We start from the raw sequence: 19,434 nt of genomic DNA, 5'->3' as shown, positions 1-19,434 counted from the left end.
TTTCTTAAAAGAAGCATTTTTTCTTAGTGTGAGGAACATCTTGAAAGTCTAAAGTACCCGTTTCTTCATTATAAAGAACCTTTTGTGAGATAGATAGACTCCATGAATGTTAAAGGTTCTTCGTGGAACCACACATGCCAATAAAGAACCTTTTTTAAGAGTGTAAATGAATCATGGCAGTTAGAATCCTGCTCATTGTCATTTTTAGTGGGGGTGTGGGATTTATCACTTTAAAAAGAATTCTTCACACCTTTGGTGTTGGAGTTAACAGGTAGACACATGGTTAAACAAGACATGTGTTTGCAGCTGCACTTTCCTGCTGACTTTAGGGTTTAAATGCGCACGGAAGGCGTCAAAGACGACACCTAATGTCTGAGAGGCTGGAAACTGTTCAGTTCACAAAATAAAATGTTTACAAGGATTTGCTGTTTGGAAAAAAAAAAACAATATGGGACACTGTGCTGTAATTTACTTTGTGGATTGGTTGGGCTACTTATTCTGAGGATTTGGTATATGTAAAAAGTTTTTAAAAATGGCAGAATTTTGACCACTAATTGAATTTTTATTACTTTTCCAATATTTTTTAAAATCATTTTATAGCAATTGTAAAGTCATTTAAATCATGACTGAAAAAATATATATATTTTACAGCATTTAACTAGAAAAATATAGTCACTGCAGACTTTACAATGACTACTTAACATTTTGTTAATTTCCATGACTTTTCTAGGCTTTTAAATGAAAAGTTCTTCCTGATATGTCCAGAATTTGCATTACTGTGGAAACCAAACTAAAATGCATGTTTGAGCTGTTTTAACTGAAAGCAACTTGCACTGACATATCTTAAAATACACACTATATTACCAATAGTTTTGCACATGAACTTTAATGACATCCCTTTCTTAATCCGTAGGGTTTAATAGGAGTTGGCCATCCTTTGCAGCTATAACAGCTTCAAAAGGCTGGATAGGCTTTCCACAAGGTTTAGGAGTGTGTTTATGTGAATTTTTGACCATTCTTCTAGAAGCGCATTTGTGAGGTTAGGCACTGATGTTGGACAAGAAGGCCTGGCTCGCAGTCGCCGCTCTAATTCATCCCAAAGGTGTTCTATCGGGTTAAGGTCAGGACTCTGTGCAGGCCAGTCAAGTTCCTCCACACCAGTTGCATGCACAGACCTCCGCGTTCCAGGTTGGGCATGTCTTAATTGAACTAAGGCCTAATCCTGGTTTATGCCTTGTCTGTGAAACCGGGCCTCAAAATGTATCTATGACCCTGATCACAACTGTTATAAGATATATAAAATACATAAAAATAGTTACTTTATTGCACATTTTATTTTCATATTCACTTCCAAACACATCTGAGAGTCAATGCAAACTATATAAACAATGACAACTTGAGTACAAAAAAATATACACAATGCCAAATAATCAAGACAAACTTTAGACATGATACAATCTCAATTTAAAGTGCAATACAGTCCTGGTATTCCAAATGATATGGTTGTCATAATCAAAACAAAATATTGAAATCAAGCCTTTGAGATGCTGAAGTTTAAACACCACCAATATGGATTTAGAGCATGTTTTGCAAGTTTCACATTGAGGCCGGAGTGCTCTAATGTAGCTAATATTAAGGGTGTGATTTTCCCCCTTTGTTTTCAACCTCAATAGGTTTCATATGAATGCTTATAATGCTCTGAATGCTTGGACAGTGGCGCCCACTAGTGTTCATACTGGAGTCAGCTAGCTTTAGTAATGCATTGCACAACCGTCAATTTCTCTCTGGTTCAGTTTAATTTGCGCTTGCATAACATATATTATTAAGAAGTTGAATTTCTAGTGCAAATTAAACATAATAGTAATTGTTCTGTATCTGTAAACATATCAGAAAGCTCATGGTGCATAATCGTGAGGGCCATTGTGTTGTTCCTGATCGCAAGACATTCTCCAGATTGCCTTCAGAATTGTAACTAGCAACCTACTTGGAGTTATCATAATATAGCCATAACCACTAAATATGACATTGAAAAAACATGCAAAGACGGGGAATGTGATAACAGGCTCAAACAGTCAAGTCTTCATGTCATTGAGCATGTTTCTGGAGTTACAAATGCTCTTAAATAATATGTAGTAATAGGTCAGGTACAACAAACATCTCTAATATGTGGTTTCACAAAACAAAAACCCCACTTGATCCATTGTTTATGCTTCCAAACACATTTGTAAACTGCACGTGCAACAACTGAAATCCTGTAGACATACTACACTGCAATCACTCTTTCTGCCTTGTCGTCATACAGAAAGCTGAGCACACCCTCAGATTTTAGGTCAACCTAAATTATTGCATGGACCTGACTGTCTGGGCCAAAGTGCATTAGCAAAAACAGTGTGTCTTCTCCTGTTCAGCAGCGAGCCTTATGAAGCTGCTCTCACTTGGCTGTTTCAGTCTCAGTGGCTTGTGATTCTTCAGCTTGTAGGCCAACGTGAGGAAAATGGCATCTACATGCTCTTTTTCTGCAGGGTCTCTTGCAGATGTCTCAAAAAGGGGAAAGTTGTAGCCATCAGCCAGTCGCTGAGCTACAAACGTGGACACCTCTCTTGTTCCTCTTAAGTCACATTTGTTCCCAACTAGGATGCGGGGTACCATGGGAGGGACTGAGTGACGGACACACTCCTCAATCCACTCCGGCAGACTCTCAAATGATGCCAGACTGGTCACATCATACACAAATATGATGGCATGGACATTGCGGTAGTAATGCTCCACCATACTCTTCCTGAAGCGCTCCTGCCCAGCCGTGTCCCAGATCTGCAACTGAGAGACGACAGTTTACATCATAGCAGACATTAAAGGAGTAGTTCACTTTAAAATTAAAAATACCCTCAAGCCATCCCCATCCTAGGTGTATATGACATTCTTCTTTCTGATGAACACAATCAGAGTTATATTAATAAATATCCTGACGCTTCCAAGCTTTATAATGGCAGCAGTGACGGGGTCCATTGAGTTTGAAGCTCAAAAAACGCTCTGGGGGGTTAATAAAGGCCTTCTGAAGCGAATCGATGGGGTTTTGTAAGAAAAATATTTGTATTTAAAACTTTATAAAGTAAAATATCTAGCTACCGCCAGACCGCCTTCCATGTTCAACTTACGCAGAAAGTGTAACGCTGCTCGCAGTTTTTCTTTATTTCGTAAGTTGAATATGGCAGGCGGTCTGGCGAAACTCCATGGACCCCGACATTATAAAGCTGGGAAGCGTCAGGATATTTATTAATATAACTCTGATTGTATAACTCTGATCAGAAAGAAGAAAGTCATATACACCTAGGATGGCTTGAGGGTGAGTAGTAAATCATGGGGTATTTTTTTATTTAAAGTGAACTACTCCTTTAACCGGACAAGAATATATTACTTTCAGCCCTTGGTAGGCTTTGTGTATTGTGCTTTCATGTTGATATCTTTGTAAAGCGACCTTGGGTGTTGGAAAGGCATTATTGAATTTTTTTTTATTATTATTATGTATTATTATTAACAAGACTAGCTGTCATAAAGTCTTTTAGTCCAAAGTCCTATACACGTGTGATAAATCATAATTCAATTATTTTAATGATATATTTAACAAACAATGAACTACTCTTTTGTTATAATACAGCATTACAAATATTTTAAAAGGTGTTTGTGCACCAATGAGAGGACTTTTCATAACATTCAACCACCGTGGACCCATTGTTGAGAAGAATGTAAATAGCCTATGTAAATAGCCTACTTGTTATTCAAGGTAAATGTTTTTTCTACAGCTTTTCAGATCGGTGAAATAAACTCTACTGTACGGGTCCTCCTTACCTTTATGTATTCTCCATCAAGTTGCAGGGTCCTTTCTCTAAAATCTACTCCGATTGTTGCCTCGGGATTTTTGAGAAATTTACCACCGCAAAACCGGTAAGTAAGGCAAGTCTTTCCAACATTTGAATCCCCAATAACGATTATTTTAAACACCCTCGACTGAGGGCAGTCATATTCCTGACACGAGTCATTGGCGAGACTGTCTCTTGTGTAAATCGTCGCGAATTCATTGCTGCCCGTTGTGTTTTCTATTGCCATAGCTCTGATACTCGAGAAATATCGCGAGAGGATCAGAACGAGAGGTTAACGTGAACTCCCATAGCCTGGGAGTTAAATCCAGCTTTGCTCATAACAAAAGCCCCTGCATGTTACTGAAAAAGCGATAAATGATTTGTGGGTCAGTGACACAAATAATCTGAATCTGATAAATTCATGACATATATATCACTTTATTCTATAAAACCTATTTAGTTTGAATTCATTAGTATATTTAAATAATACTTATTATTTTATGTTTTGGTTACCTTAAACCCCCAACATGTCAGGTTGTGCAACTGTCCGAACAAATGAACACACTGAAAACTATTTAAAATGGTATCTTAATAATAATAAAACAAATACTATGGCATCTTTTTAGGTTTGAAACCTTTCATATAATCACATTTTATAAATATTGGAAGTTTTAAAAGCTGTTGTACAATATATATATATACATATTCTAAAAATAGCTGCTTCTGAAAAAGCAATACATCAAATTATTTATTTTTTGGGTCAGTGACCTTACATGCATATTTTTTGTGTCCAAGTGCATTATTTCCTTTTAAAATATGTGATAAATTCATGACATATATCACTTTATTCTATAAAACCTATTTAGTTTGAATTCATTTTTAATACATTTAAATAATGCATATTAGTTTGTTTTGTTATATTAAACCCCTAAAATGTCAGGTGAACTGAAGAAAACTATTTAAAATGGTGGTCTTAATAATAATAAAAACAAACGTTATGGCATAATTTTAGGTTTGAAACTAATTTCATAAATATCAGTATTTGTAAAGCTGTTGAGATAATTGAAAAACTTTCATCCAGCAATTTGTATATTCTCAAATGTCAGGGTGGCACAACAGCAAACATGGCTCTTTTATTATGAATTGACATGGTAATAACAGTAAACATGATAATGCTTCAGGAGCCCAACTGATCCTTGTGGCAGAGTGAAACGGTTTGTAGATCTCTCTCAAATACTGGTAAAAATTGCTCATTTCAAGTATGGGTTGGTCCACATTTCATATCAGGTGGTACAACTACAGAATATATAGGGGTGAATTCAGATCGATGGGATGCTTTTTCAGTCATCCCAATGGCAAAAAGTTTCCCAATTCATCCATACAACTTTTTGGTTGTACCGCCTGACATAAAAACAGTCAAAAAATGTATTTGAACACTGAAACTTGATCACAAACAATGTTTATGAATCAAAAAATATGCATTACATCAGTTTTGAAAGTTTTTTAAAAAACACCTTTTTTGAAGCTTTATTTGTTGATTTATTTATATAAAGCATATACCGAATTTATTAAAAGAACCAAATCTATAAATTATATTACACAAATGAAATAATTTAATAGACAACTATAACATTTAGACAATAAAAAAGAAACAAACACAAACAGGTAAAACAAGGTGGGGTACAATTGGGCTAAAAGCTCAAAGGTTCATGACATATCACAAGTTATGTGGACCATATAGAAAATGGTCCATCCTTCCTGAAGTGGTTCATTAGAATACTGTATGTATCGAAGTTATCTTGCTATATCACAAGTGCATTAAAATTTGAACCAATAACTTTGCCCCCTATACCATTACAAAGTTTTAATGAAAACAAACCTTATCACGTCTTTTCACATGAATTAAACTGCCCCATCAATAAAAATAAAACAAGTATTTTTCAGATCATCACTTTGGGAGCAGACATAAGCACATTTTCCTTAAGAGGGGCTGTTAGCCCGACTGTACCCTGTTCAAGATTTCCAGCGTAATACTGCTCTTTGTTTATTAACCTCCAGAGGCTGGCAGAGTCAAAATACTAACAATTCTTAGTACCAAACTTATCATAATCCTGAGACAAGGTATCATTCACTGGCCATATATCATAAAGGTAAGCCTTTGTTTAATAATACTCATATATACTTATATATAAACAGCATGGATTTCAAGTAGGTTTTATCCTGGCCGCTGTGGGATGAGTCACTTCAAACCAGGCAAACAATTTCAACACCTGTATCTCAAAATACTTTGCAGCATGTTTACATTTGGCTCTATTATGCACAGTTCCACGTTTGACACTGTGAGAACTGCACAGACTACCAGTTCTCATCTGAAAAGGAGCTTGAGCTGCCGGAGTCCGAGTCTGCATCAGTCAATCCATCGAAGTCCCAGTCAGCACTGGAGCCGCTGTCGTCATCCTCTTCTGAGATGAAATTCTGACCGGACCCCAAGCATGCAGTGTACACCCGGGTGGAGAGGCTTATGGATCCGAAGGAGGATCCAAACATGGTGGCAACACTTTTCCACGAGTCCCTAGTGGGATCATATTCATGTATAACAAGCCTGTTTTTGTTGTGATGGACTATTGCAATAGTTAAAAGCAGCAGTTTGCTGTCGTGTTGCACAACTTGGTAGTTGAGAGCACTGCTGTCAATAGGAATGTCTCCGATCCGCCTCCATTCTCCACGAGCTGGGTTATACGCCTTGACCACAGGGATATCGCACAAACAGATAATCTGCTCCTGAAAAACACAGGCTTTGTGGAGTTTACTGCGTTTCAGAGAGCCCCGCTGGAGCCAGTGGTTTTTCTTTGGCTCGTAGCTGAGCATCCTCCTCTTGTTTACCACATACAGCCGCTCGTTTACCGTCACAACCTGCATCTTTCCCAAAGAATGAGGCAAAGGGGACACAAACACCCACTGGTTCCTTTGAATGCTATAGCATTCTACTTCCTTAAGTCTGGCATCCGATAGTGAATCTCTGCCACCCAAAATGTACAGGTGCCCGTTGAGGTAGCCGATGTAGGAGTGCATTCTTCTGAGAAGTCTTTCCGCAAGCTCCTGCCAACCATTTGACAAGGGATTGTAGACCCAGAAGTGCTTGGACATCTGTGATGCTAGATACAGATTGTTCTCCGGTGTGGTGCAGACCAAAAACGTCTCCATAGGAGAGTGTTTAAAGTTCTGATTGGTAAGGTTAATGACCGGGGACGCCATAGAAAAGATGTCCTCCGTGTAGGGATCATAGCACATGAAAGGCTCATTTGGCCGTCCAAAGAAAAGCACCATTTCTTTTGCACTCTTGCCAATTCTTTGTTTGGCAGCATGTACGTCCTTTGAAATCGTGGCACTCTGCTCATCGGCAGCCCCGTCTAGAACATTTGTAAGATATTTCTTTATAAAAGGCTTTGATTTAAGGCCATCTAGACAAACCCTGTCTTTCTCGGAAAACAAAGACCACCGCACACATCTGAGCACCTGCAGTGCATCTTCTGCATCCGCATGCAGATTATTCTCAATCCACTGTAGTGCAAAAGAGCACACTTTCAGTTCGCAGTCCACATCCAGAGAATCCAGTGTGAGGATCTCTTTAATCTGCTTCAGGTCCAGCTCACAAAGCTCTCGCACACTGGCACTGAGCTGGATGAAGTTCTTGGCAATAAACGCTTGAGCCTTGCTCTTCAACTCCAGATTGTCAAAGGTGTCTGCGAACTTCAAAATCCCTGCACAGTTAGAAAGGTCCAGCCTTCTTGTCATGAAGTTAGCACAAGCTTGGCGAATATACTCCAGCTGCAGCATGTTTGCAGCTGCATAAAGCCTCTGCACGTTGGCCTCAGTGATTGTCACTTTGCCAGTGTAACAGTAATCAATAATGACAGCCATTGAATCGGCGTCCACTTCGTGAATGGTGACGTTTTTCTGAGTGCTCTCGTACAGTCCTCCTGTAAACATGCTCTTAAAATAAGGGCTCGCTGCTGCCAGAATATTTCGGTTGCATTGGAAAACTTTTCCTGAGGAAACGCTTCGGTCCTCTGACTCCGGGTCAGGCTCCACTTCGATAGTCACGTCAACTAACACCTGCGAGTCGTAGAATAATTTCAGCTCTTTCATCAAACTTGAAGCGTGATCCGTGTCCTCGAGCTCCTCCGGACCACTGAAACAGTTCACCGAAGCCATGTCGAGCCCGTTTTCTCCGCCCGAACGCAACTAAATCCCGTCAGGCATCAAATCTCCATCAGCTCTGCTGTAAGGGCTCAAAATGTCATGAAAACAACGGGCTGTGAGCTGCATACACCGCTGCTCTGTTGCCTGACAATGTAGCCATGTTTCATGAATGAAAAGCTGTACGAAATGCTTTTCAGGACAAACGATGGGCACCGGTGATGTCCGTCCCGTTTAATTTCATTTCGGCTTTTGATCTCGAGACATCGACGTTGCACGTCTCACTCAAGCTTGCTACCGCTGAGCAGCAACACACGGTGCTGATTGGTCACATCGGCTGTGTCCCAAAGCATGTTGAGCTGCCTACATAGACAGCATTTATAGGCAGCGTAAGCCATTGTTGTGCCAAAAATGCTGCCCACGGCTATGAAAGCCAACAATGCCTTCTAGGCAGCTCACTAGCATTTGAGACGTAGCCATTGTCAGCGCTCTGTCTGTATTAAGTTCGGTTGGCCTGCTAAAGCTTTGTTCAGAATGATACATGTATCAGCATCATATAAAAATATGGATTTAGTTTAAAATATTAGATGTGTGTTTTAAAATAGCAATTTGTCTTATTGGCATAGATCAAAGTAGCCTATGACAATTATTGACACACAATTCGAATTTTCCAATATATATTCAGACACCAGATATCATTTTTATACAGCCCATAACTTACAAATGAAATGTTTACTGCAAAGCCTTGATATGCCTATTATCTCTTTAATCTAGTCAGAGTTGCCTCAAACTCAGTTTCCATGGACAGAATATGATTAAAAAAAAAAAAAAAGTCCTTTGTTTTTTGCCATTAATATAGCACAGCATTGAAAATACAGATGATTGAGCTCATGCTTCTTCTGGTGAGTTGTTTTGCTGCTATTTTCACATGTGAATTTGTTTCTTATACTGACATCTGTTATTATCTGTGACTTTACTGGCTTGCAGACGAACCTGTATTACACACATCACTCACAGAGAAACAGAAATCAATTTTAAGCCCTCTGTTGTGTTCATGAATGAATTATATTGTGACTACTATTTTGAAGTGCTGTGATGACGTAATGGAAGTGAGAAGGGAAGTGAAATAGTAAAGAAGATGGTGTGCTTCTATTCCTGACAGACAGGCTACCACACAGTTTCAGGGAAGTATTTTCTGAATTTTTCATTCAGAAAAATGGCAGAAGCCAGAATTTTTCAGGATGAGTTCATCTGTCCAGTGTGTTTGGATTTACTGAAGGATCCAGTGACCATTCCCTGTGGACACAGTTACTGTCAGAGCTGTATTACAGACTGCTGGGATCAGGAGGATCGGAAGAGAGTCTACAGCTGCCCTCAGTGCAGACAAACCTACAGCCCAAGACCTGCTTTAGGTAAAAACACCATTCTGGCTGAAATGGTGGCGAAACTGAACAAGACTGAACTTCCTGCTTACTGCTACTCTGAAGCTGGTGATGTGCAGTGTGACGTCTGCATTAGAAGAAAATACAAAGCCATCAAGTCCTGTGTGGTGTGTCTGAACTCTTACTGTCAAAATCATCTTGTACAGCATGAGAATTTCTTTAAAGGAAAGAGACACGACTTGATCGATGCCACTGGACGACTGCACGAGATGATCTGCCATGAACATGATAAGATTCTGGAGGTTTTCTGTCGTACTGATAAAAAGTGTATTTGTGTGCTATGTACGATGGATGAACATAAAAACCATGACACTATATCAGCTGCAGCTCTGAGGACAGATAAACAGGTATAAATCTATTCCATTAATGAAATAAGGCTGACATTATGCAACATGGTCATCTCATTTCAGGAAAAGTAAATCTGTGGTTTTGAACCTAAACATGTACCATGCTAGAACTTTAACCACTTGGCTCACCACACTGTAAAACCTAATGCTCAAAACAATTAATTGGTTTGTGTATGTAAACTTACATTAAACAAATTAGTTCAATCAAATTAACTTTTTTGAGTATTTAGAACTTTCTTTTTGTTTTGAGTTTTATCAACTTGTTTCATTTAATTTAGACAAAATTAAATTTTACTGAAACTGGGCTGGGATTTCTTTTTCCCAACATGCTTTGCCATGACACCTGAGTAAATACTACAATTACGCGTTATATAATGTGTTTGTGTATTAATGTTAATTAGGAGATTTAGTAGTGTTTAATGTTTTAGGCAATCAGTTGCCTCAAATTTTTTAAGTTAAGAAATGTAAAGTTTAATAAAGTTTAAGATGCAATCCATTTTAATTGCTCTGAATTTGAAATATTTGAGTAAGCTAATTCATACATTTAACTTAAAAAATATAATTTAATCTCAAATTTTTAGTAGTGGAAACTTGACTAGCTTTAACTAGCTAATTCAATAAATGTCCTAATTGGTTACACAATGCTTTGGGAGCATTAGCATAGCACTTTCTGAATGAAGAGAGCAATATAATACATTTAGCATATATCTGTTCTCAAACTAATCTCATGCTCCACTCGTCACCATGATGGTAAGAACAGAAACTCTTCTAAATTAGCATAACACAACATTAAAAACTACTAAATATCCCACTTAATGTTAATCTTGCACACAAAAACATTATAATAAACATTATATAAACATTATATAACACTTAATTTTGGCATTTACTGTCTCTTTTGAGTGTCATTGCAAAGCACGCTGTGAAATAGAAACCCCAGCCCAGTTTCAGTTAAATTTAAGTTTGTCTAAATTAAAAGAAAAGTTCATAAAACTCAAAACAATGAAACAATTCAGATTACTTAAAATGTGTCAGTTTTGCAAACTAATTTGTTTAATTTGAGTTGGCTCTACTCAAACCAATGAATTATTGAGCGTTAGTGTTTACAGTGCAAGCTTGGTTTAAAGGGTTAGTTCACCCAAAAATGAATAATCTGTCATTAATTACTTACCCTCATGTCGTTCGACACCCGTCAGACCTCCGTTCATCTTCGGAACAGAAATTAAGATATTTTAGTTGAAATCTGATGGCTCTGAAAGTCCTCCATTGGCTCAATGGCACCGTTCACTCTCAAGACCCTTAAAAGGTACTAAAGACGTTGTTACAAAGTCCATCTCACTACAGTGGTTCTAAAATAACTTTATGAATCGGCGACAATAGTTTTTGTGCGCAAAAAAACCCTAAATAATGACTTGCATAGTGATGACGATTTCAAAACAAAGCATCATGAAGCTTCGAAGCGTTATGAATCACTGAGTCGATTCAGCGGTTTGAATCGCCAAATTTCAGCAGTTTGGCGGTTTGACACGCGATCCGAATCATCATTCGGCTCACTGATTCATAACGCTTCGAAGCTTTATGATGCCTTGTTTTGAAATCGTCATCACTATGTAAGTCATTATTTAGGGTTTTTTTGCGCACAAAAACTATTCTCGCCGATTCATCAAGTTATTTTAGAACCACTGTAGTGAGATGGACTTTGTAACGACGTCTTTAGTACCTTTTAAGGGTCTTGAGAGTGAACGGTGCCATTGAGCCAATGGAGGACTTTCAGAGCCATCAGATTTCAACTAAAATATCTTAATTTCTGTTCTGAAGATGAACGGAGGTCTGACGGGTGTCGAACGACATGAGGGTAAGTAATTAATGACAGAATTTTCATTTTTGGGTGAACTAACCCTTTAAGATCAGATAAGCCTATATGTTCAATATTCTAAATTGCTGCACTCATTCAGCAATTGCTTTGCTATGCTAATGTTATAAAAGCATTGTGTTACCAATTAGCAAGTTAGCATTTACGTAAATAGCTTGCTAATTAGCTAAAGTTAGCCAAGTTTCCACTACTAAAAAAGTGATCATTTTAAATGAAATGTGTGAATTAGCCTACTCAAATATTTCAAGTTAAAAGCAATTAAAATGTCTGAGTTGCCAATTTATTCAGGTTTACAGTGCACTCCATTGATATTGAATTCATATTAAAACGAATATCACACTTGCTAGAGTATATCTTTCTACATTAGGCTAAATAATCCGTTGAATTAATGATTCAATTACTCATTCATAAAGACACTTGTCAATGTACATAATGTAACCTGCAGAAGGAATCAGTGAAAAATCCCCACCATAATGACTGACTGTCATTAACAAATACAGACATACAAGTGCATTGAACTAATGTTGTAAACCAAATTTTACATGCTGATTTTATGATATAGTCTTATGTAGCATTTCTCATGTTTATTTTGTTCATAAGAGTCACTTGAAGGAGATGCAAAGAAAGTTTCAGCAGAGAATCCAGCAGAGAGGAAAATATCTTCAGATGCTGAGAGATGCTGTGAAGTCTCATAAGGTGAGAAGAAGAAACACAATTTCAACAACTTTCCTCCAGATCTGGAGCTCACTGTGTGAGGCATCTGTAAGAGCTGATTGTGATGTGTTTTTTAACAGCGCTCTGCACAGGCAGCAGTGGACAACAGTGAGAAGATCTTTACTGAGCTGATCCGCTCCATTAAGAGAAGTCGCTCTGAGGTCACAAAGCTGATCAGAGATCAGGAAAAGGCTGCAGTGAGTCAAACTGAAGGACTCTTGAAGCAACTGGAGCAGGAGATTGCTGATCTGAGGAGGAGAGATGCTGAGCTGGAGCAGCTTTCACACACACAAAATCACATCCATTTCCTCCAGGTAACAGAGATCTAGAAAAACAGGATAGTGGACTTTTAGGAGCAAGATCCTCCTATCATGACATGAGCAGAATGAGCAGCTGGCTCAGATGATGTTGGCTGGTATACTGTCAGGTGATGCAAAGTATCCATCAGTCAGACTCTTTATTGTAGAGAGACTATAATAGAAATTAGGAATGCAACAATACAGTTAGTCCACGGTTCAATACATACCTCGGTTTTTAACCACGGTTTTCGGTTCGGTTCGGTTTTGATGGCTTGTCACATCAGTTTTTTGTTATTCTATTCTTAGGCGACAGGAACAGCAAGAGGTTAAGGAGAAAAAAGACTATTTTTTATTGCAATACTCTTTCTTTATTTTACTTAAAAGAATTGAAAACCCTTACTTAAACTTAAAACTTTACTTTAAAAAAAAAACATTCCTAGTTTATTGTAAAATATAAAATAAATATATAAAGATTTACACTGGCAGCTCAGAGCTGTACAGCAGCATTTAAGTATGAAATTGAATGAATAAATGTAAAAATAAAACACTACTTCTTCACTATAAAATACATTGATTCTTATTAAAGCTATTGTATTAATTTTTCAGTCAAGAGCAATGAGTGATTTTCTCTTTGTATTTTGTTGTTGTATTAAAGGTCCCATGGTATGGCATTTTTCTATTATTTTATAATGTTTCCTGAGGTGTACTTTTTGTTATTGTTAGTATGATTTTTACATCATAAAATGTAAATGTCATAATTTAGAAATAAAAGACATTTTTTCTATACTGCTTTTTGCCCTGTGGCTGAATGCCCTGTTTCAAGAGGCGTGTCTGCTATGAGACTTCAGTAAAAACGCCCACTGTTGTGATTGGCTGACATCTTTGCATTTGAACATCTCTACGACGCACGAGCTGCTGCCAGAGAGACGGATGGACCTGAGTTCACTTCACATCAGTTCTCTCAGCATGTCTCCGTTCAGTGAACTGTTGTAGTTACTAGAATATACTTCAGGTTATTAGTTTATTTCTAGTCGGAGGGCCTGTCACTCATGTCAGAAAGTTAGTAACTTTAGTAAATTATGGATCAGCGCTGACTCGAGACGCGAACTGTTTAGAACAATTCAGTCCGATTTGGTGAACTGGTTCGGTTCTCTAAAAAGAACCGATTCAAAAGAATGATTCGTTTGCGAACCGGACATCACGGAGACGGAGCGATTGCTAACAAAGTTATTTATAGTAACTACTGAGTTGTGAGAGCGCTGTCAGTCAGCACGAGTTTATTGTGTTTGTATCTGAGAGTTCTGAATAAAGACGAGTCCCAGTCACGCCGAGTCCGTCTTCATCATTATTACCAACTTTGTAACACATGCAATGTACCATTACAGCGAGATGAACGAGTTAGTAAGTGTTGATTATAGCATTATTTTTAGATATGTTCCAATCATATGAAAAGCGTCAGTGACTCGCATTGAGTACACAGCGCAAACAAAGACACAACAACATTAATCGAATGTAATCCAGTTTATTGTGGGGATAGCTGGCTAGCCTAGCCGGATACCCTCACGCTTACCCCCCTTCCGCTTAATCTCGCGCCGCGTTTGGTGCCTCCGCTGTGGGCCAGATGCAGTACTGGGGGTCGGGGATGTTGAAGGCCGACCGGTCAGTGCAGCCCGAGCTTCGGCGTGTGTGAGGTTTATCTCTAAAGAGATGTGAGTCTGCCGATGTTGAGCAGAAACTCATGACTGTATGCACATAGTAGCATAGAACAGATAGAACTGTAGAACAGATAGACGCGACGAGGACGTACAAAAACACTGACTCACAAGATAGAAAACACAAAAACACCGTTCTGTCGGGAGAGAGAGAAGCCGCAGTGTGTGCACGAATAATATATAATTAGCTACACATAAGAAATCACTGATCACAGATCAGAAGGAACTGAAAAAAAGACTTTCATTTGTACATCCAAACACTGAGAAACTGCCAGCATTCACTCGTTCACAAGCCATGATCTCTCGAGCGTTTGCATGGGCGTGCCAGATTCTCTGGGCGGAGGAAAGGGAGGTAACCGTTCCTGTGTGGACGTCAAAACAGGAGACTTCAGGATTGGCTCGTCTGGCCTGTCATTTTCTCAAAGGCATAGAAAGACAGCCAGAACTCGGTTTTACACCGATCAACATTTATATCCACTTGGGGACAATATTCAGACTAGGGGAACTCATATTAATGTTGAAATACCTCATAAAATGAAAATTTCATGCCATGGGACCTTAAAGGGATAGTTCATTCAAAAATGACTATTCTGTCATCGAGAAATGAATACAGGTTTGGAACAACATTAGGGTGAGAAAATAATGACATAATTTTAGAATTGTCCCTTTAAGGACAGCGTGTTCACTACCGCACTGCTGTCAATTTAAGACCTCCGTGCATCTAATATACAGACACACGCAATTTTATTTTCACTTTAGACATAACCGACTACTTAGTTCAGAAATCACGTGTTTGACAGGCGTTTAGTGCGCGTGCTCGGAAAAGCGCATGTAAAAACCGCGCACGCGAATGAGCCGGCAAGGCTTTAAAACGTATACAAAAAATGAACTTTCTTGATTGTGAATATCTATAGTGTTCCGTGAGTATAACTCTACCACTGACGTGTGATGTGAATGTATGTCGCGTTGTTCAGTATTGGGATGGAGGCAAATTATAGAATTTGTAGAAAAATGATTATTTCAATGCAAAACTGAAAAAAATGCAATTCACAAGCGTGTTTTGAACCGTGAATGCCGTACCGAACGGTTAAATATTATATTGAGAATTGTGGCATCCCTAATAGAAATAATAGTGTAATAGAAATTATAATAGAAATATAGTGTAAATTGGCAAATTCAAGAATTTATAGATGTAATATAATTAATATTGCAAGAATATAGCTGAAATTGAGTTATGCTGCCTTATTGGAAAGAACAGGAATCATAGAGGACATCATGTTTATTCTTGCCTATTTATTGGGAAAATCTTATTATAACCAAAACTATATTTACTAATTCAGATCTGAATGAATGTGTGGAAGTGATGAAGAGAGTTTTTGTTTCTTTTTTCTGTAGAGTTTCCAGTCTCTCTCAGCACCTCCTGAACCTACAGCTGTACCAAACATTCCCTTCAGATTTCCAACTTTTGATGGCATAAGTGAATCTGTTCGTCGGCTGAGAGACAAACTGGAGAATTTCTGCAAAGAGGATATCAAAAAGATATCTGACAAAGGTAAAATACTGAAGATGTATATGCTCTCAGAAATGAGTCCTCCGTCATCTAATATCATATTAAAAATGTCTTAGGAATGGATGTTGGGATTATTTTCTCTTTGCATGAGAATTACACTCACAATGTCTATTGACTTCCACAGTCACACCGACCAACATTCTTCCCAGGCCCAGAAACTACTTCCTACAATGTAAGTCACTAAAAACAAAAACTCACTTAGTGTATTCATATACTTCTTTGCAAGTTTGGAAAGTGGAAAAAACATGCTAGAACAGTTTCATATTTCTTAATGGAAATTATGATTTGCACAGGATATCTGGTAAGCTGTACTGAACTCACTGCCGATACATTGAACAAAGGCCTTGATGAATTCTGATTCTGATGTATTTTCAGATTCCCATCAGCTCACTCTGGATCTAAACACAATGAATACATTTCTCTGTCTGTCTGAGGGGAACAGAATGATTACTTACACTGACAACGTGCAGCCGTATGCTGATCATCCAGACAGATTTGATGAACATAATTATCAGGTGATGTGTAGAGAGAGTGTATGTGGACGCTGTTACTGGGAGGTTGAGTGGAGTGGTTCTTATGGTGTGTATATAGCAGTGTCATATAAGAGCATCAGCAGGAAAGGAGGGGATAAAAAGTGTTTGTTTGGACACAATGATCAGTCCTGGAGTTTGTTCTGCATTTACTCCAGGTGCTCATTCATACACAATAACAAAGAGACTCGTCTCCCTGTGGTGTGCAGGTCGTCTAGAATAGGAGTGTATGTGGATCGCAGTGCAGGAACTCTGTCTTTCTTCAATGTCTCTGACAAAATGACTCTCATCCACACAGTCCAGATCACATTCACTCAGCCTCTCTATCCTGGGTTTTATGTTTGTTATGGATCATCAGTGAAACCTCTGACAGGACATTTTCTGTTACGTTAACCCTAAAGGCCAATTCACACCGCACAGACAATTTTCAACAAACATGTTTGTTGCATTTTGTCAGATCAGTGTGTTACCCTGTTGGCATTGGTCAGGGTTTGTTTTACCCGACTGAACATGTTCAATCAGCGTTTGTTGGTGTCTGTTGGGGCAGTGTGAACATGACAGTTATTTTTAATAAAATTCTAAATCCAACAGCCACAATTTTTTTGTTGGTGTTTGAAATGGATTGGATTACAAAATGCAATGTGTAATTCGAAATAAAGGTAAAACACTAAGCATATAAAATAACTAAGGAAAATTCCTTTATATTAATATAGTACATTGTGCCATATTTTCATGTAATTTTTAAGAGAGTATAATACATTCTAGAGACCCCTGGGCTGCGTTCAGCCCCGACAAAACATTGCAAAACATTTTTTTAAACGGAAACGGTGCTGCGTTGAACACCCTGTTCTGATGACACAAGAGTTGCAACTATGGCAGCTGAGAAGGCCATTCTTTGTGTTCTTTTTGAAGAATTTTCGGAGCTTGATGAAATCAATATAAATACGTGTTTAATACTGCAAAATACATGCAATCACTGCCCTTGCCGTCCAGAATAAAAGAGAACATCCCCATCCCATTTAAAGGGCACCTATTATGCCCCTTTTTACAAGATGTAATATAAGTCTCAGGTGTCCCCAGAGTGAGCACGTGAAGTTTCAGATCAAAATTCCTGACAGATCATTTAAAATAACATTTTGAAAATGCCAATTTTTGGGTTTGAGAAAAATGAGCCGTTTTATGTGTGTCTCCTTTAAATGCCCCTGAGGGAAGAGCCTTCACAGCTCGTGAACACCAGTGAATACACGAATGAAAACTGAGGCCCTGTTTACACGTACATGGTTATTTTGAAAAACGGAGACATATCCCTTCGTTTACATGCAAACGGAGAATTCGCCTCTGAAAATGAGTCTTTCTAAAAAACTCCGGCCAGAGTGGAGATTTTGAAAATCTTCGTTTGCACGTTTCTTTGTAAACTGAGACAAACGGGTGTTTAGGCAGCCAACGTCACAGTATGCACCAGAGCTTGCACCTACGTCAAAAGTGCGGCCTTTGTTTACATGTAATCATGGAAGCGTTCTGAGTAGCAGTAGCATTTATGTTGGTGCAAACTCTTCTCGTGTGTTTGCATTTGCAAATACAGCTGCTCCATTATGTCGAGGAGCAGAGACGAATGAGTGCTCGGAGGTCAGCAATTTTGCAACAACAACTCCCTCCAACACGAAGAACCAGTCCGCATCATCGCCAGCGCCGCCGGTTTTGGGTCCGACCTGGGCGAAGTGCTGTCTATTTTCGGGATTCTGATTGGCTTACGTGGGCTTGAGCTTCTCGTTACACCGCCACCTACAGGTTTGGCATGCTCTTGACGCCATATATACACGGGTACGTGTAAATAAACACTTTTCGGAAAACTGACATGTGTGCACAATGTTATTTTTGAAAACGGAGAGGTTGAAATGTCCGTTTATGAAAATAGCCGCCCACGTGTAAACGTAGCCTGAAACATGATACATCAGTTTGTTTTGATGATCATCTCTATGCAGACACGCTCGTGTGACATTGCAGTTCTTCATCATCATGAAATATCATCTGCATGCGTTTTAAAGCCTTATCACTCTCAACTTGAGCACACACACTCGACTCATGCGCACAGAGAGATGGATGTCGGTGCGTCTGTGAGTAGGCTAAACTAGACTAGTTCTCTTTTATGTGTTATTGTGACTAAACTGTCAAATGCACACAAGGTTATGTCAGAAACACACACAGTTCACATGAAAACAGTTGGTTATGTCTGTACACTTATGCATCATGTACAGAAATCCTGTGTGTATATTAGGTCTGTGGACAAAAGTGAAAGCAGTGTAATATACAGTACGTTACCTACTGCTATATCTGCTGTTAATATTAATCAAACAACAAAAGATAAACAGAAAATCACTCACTGCTCTTGACTGAATGAACTTTAGTAGCTTTATTAAGAACACATTTCTTACTTGAATGCTGCTGTTAAATGCTCTGGCGAGGAGATAGACATGGCGGACTGTGTACAGTTATCTGAGGGTGGGGTCTATGCTAATACGGCAGTGTCCATCAAAACTCGAAATCTGCATACGGCTTGTTCTGAAACACTGCTTATGATTTATGGGGATAAAAAAAAACAATTTTTAAAATAAAATAATGGCTTTTTTTAATAAATAAAAATATACATTATTGTATATTATATAATATATATTTTTGAGTTTGACAACAAACACATCGCTTAATACAGCTATACAGCATAGTTAAAAACATAATAATAATGAATAATTTCTCAACATTGACACTCAGTCTTTATTCACCTTTTTCTCATGGTTTCTCAAAATAATTCATAAAAGTATAGAATATAATAGCAAAATTCTAATAGGGGCTCATTGTAATTGTAATTTGAAACGCAGTGTTACAATGTACCCCC

At 38.3% G+C, this 19,434-nt stretch overlaps 3 protein-coding genes across 4 annotated transcripts; 1 reads left to right on the top strand and 2 right to left on the bottom strand.

The window, feature by feature from the left end:
- Positions 1 to 1,303: 1,303 nt before the first annotated feature.
- Positions 1,304 to 4,121, bottom strand: LOC307129152 (ras-related protein Rab-33B). 2 transcript variants are annotated; one of them, XM_079821354.1, is made up of 2 exons: positions 3,847 to 4,121; positions 1,304 to 2,817 (listed from the first exon to the last, which is right to left on the bottom strand). In XM_079821354.1, the coding sequence occupies exons 1-2, from the start codon at positions 4,102 to 4,104 to the stop codon at positions 2,377 to 2,379; spliced, it is 699 nt and encodes a 232-aa protein (XP_079677480.1). In that variant the 5' UTR covers positions 4,105 to 4,121; the 3' UTR covers positions 1,304 to 2,376. The 2 variants fall into 2 exon arrangements, with proteins under 2 accessions (XP_079677480.1, XP_079677481.1); XM_079821355.1 differs by having other exon boundaries at positions 1,318 to 2,811; positions 3,847 to 4,111.
- A 1,187-nt stretch (positions 4,122 to 5,308) lies between these two features.
- On the bottom strand, positions 5,309 to 8,343 carry kbtbd7 (kelch repeat and BTB (POZ) domain containing 7). The gene has a single exon (XM_079821543.1). The coding sequence runs from the start codon at positions 8,070 to 8,072 to the stop codon at positions 6,213 to 6,215; it is 1,860 nt and encodes a 619-aa protein (XP_079677669.1). The 5' UTR covers positions 8,073 to 8,343; the 3' UTR covers positions 5,309 to 6,212.
- A 784-nt stretch (positions 8,344 to 9,127) lies between these two features.
- On the top strand, positions 9,128 to 19,132 carry LOC307128907 (E3 ubiquitin/ISG15 ligase TRIM25-like). Its single transcript, XM_079820969.1, has 6 exons — positions 9,128 to 9,846; positions 12,320 to 12,415; positions 12,514 to 12,747; positions 15,840 to 15,996; positions 16,139 to 16,186; positions 16,390 to 19,132. Exons 1-6 carry the CDS (start codon positions 9,274 to 9,276, stop codon positions 16,935 to 16,937), a joined length of 1,656 nt encoding a protein of 551 aa, XP_079677095.1. The 5' UTR covers positions 9,128 to 9,273; the 3' UTR covers positions 16,938 to 19,132.
- Positions 19,133 to 19,434: the final 302 nt, after the last annotated feature.

This window comes from Gobio gobio, assembly GCF_949357685.1.
Source record: "Gobio gobio genome assembly, chromosome: 7".
Taxonomy (NCBI): domain Eukaryota; kingdom Metazoa; phylum Chordata; class Actinopteri; order Cypriniformes; family Gobionidae; genus Gobio; species Gobio gobio.
This window is presented reverse-complemented; position numbering and strand designations above follow the sequence as displayed.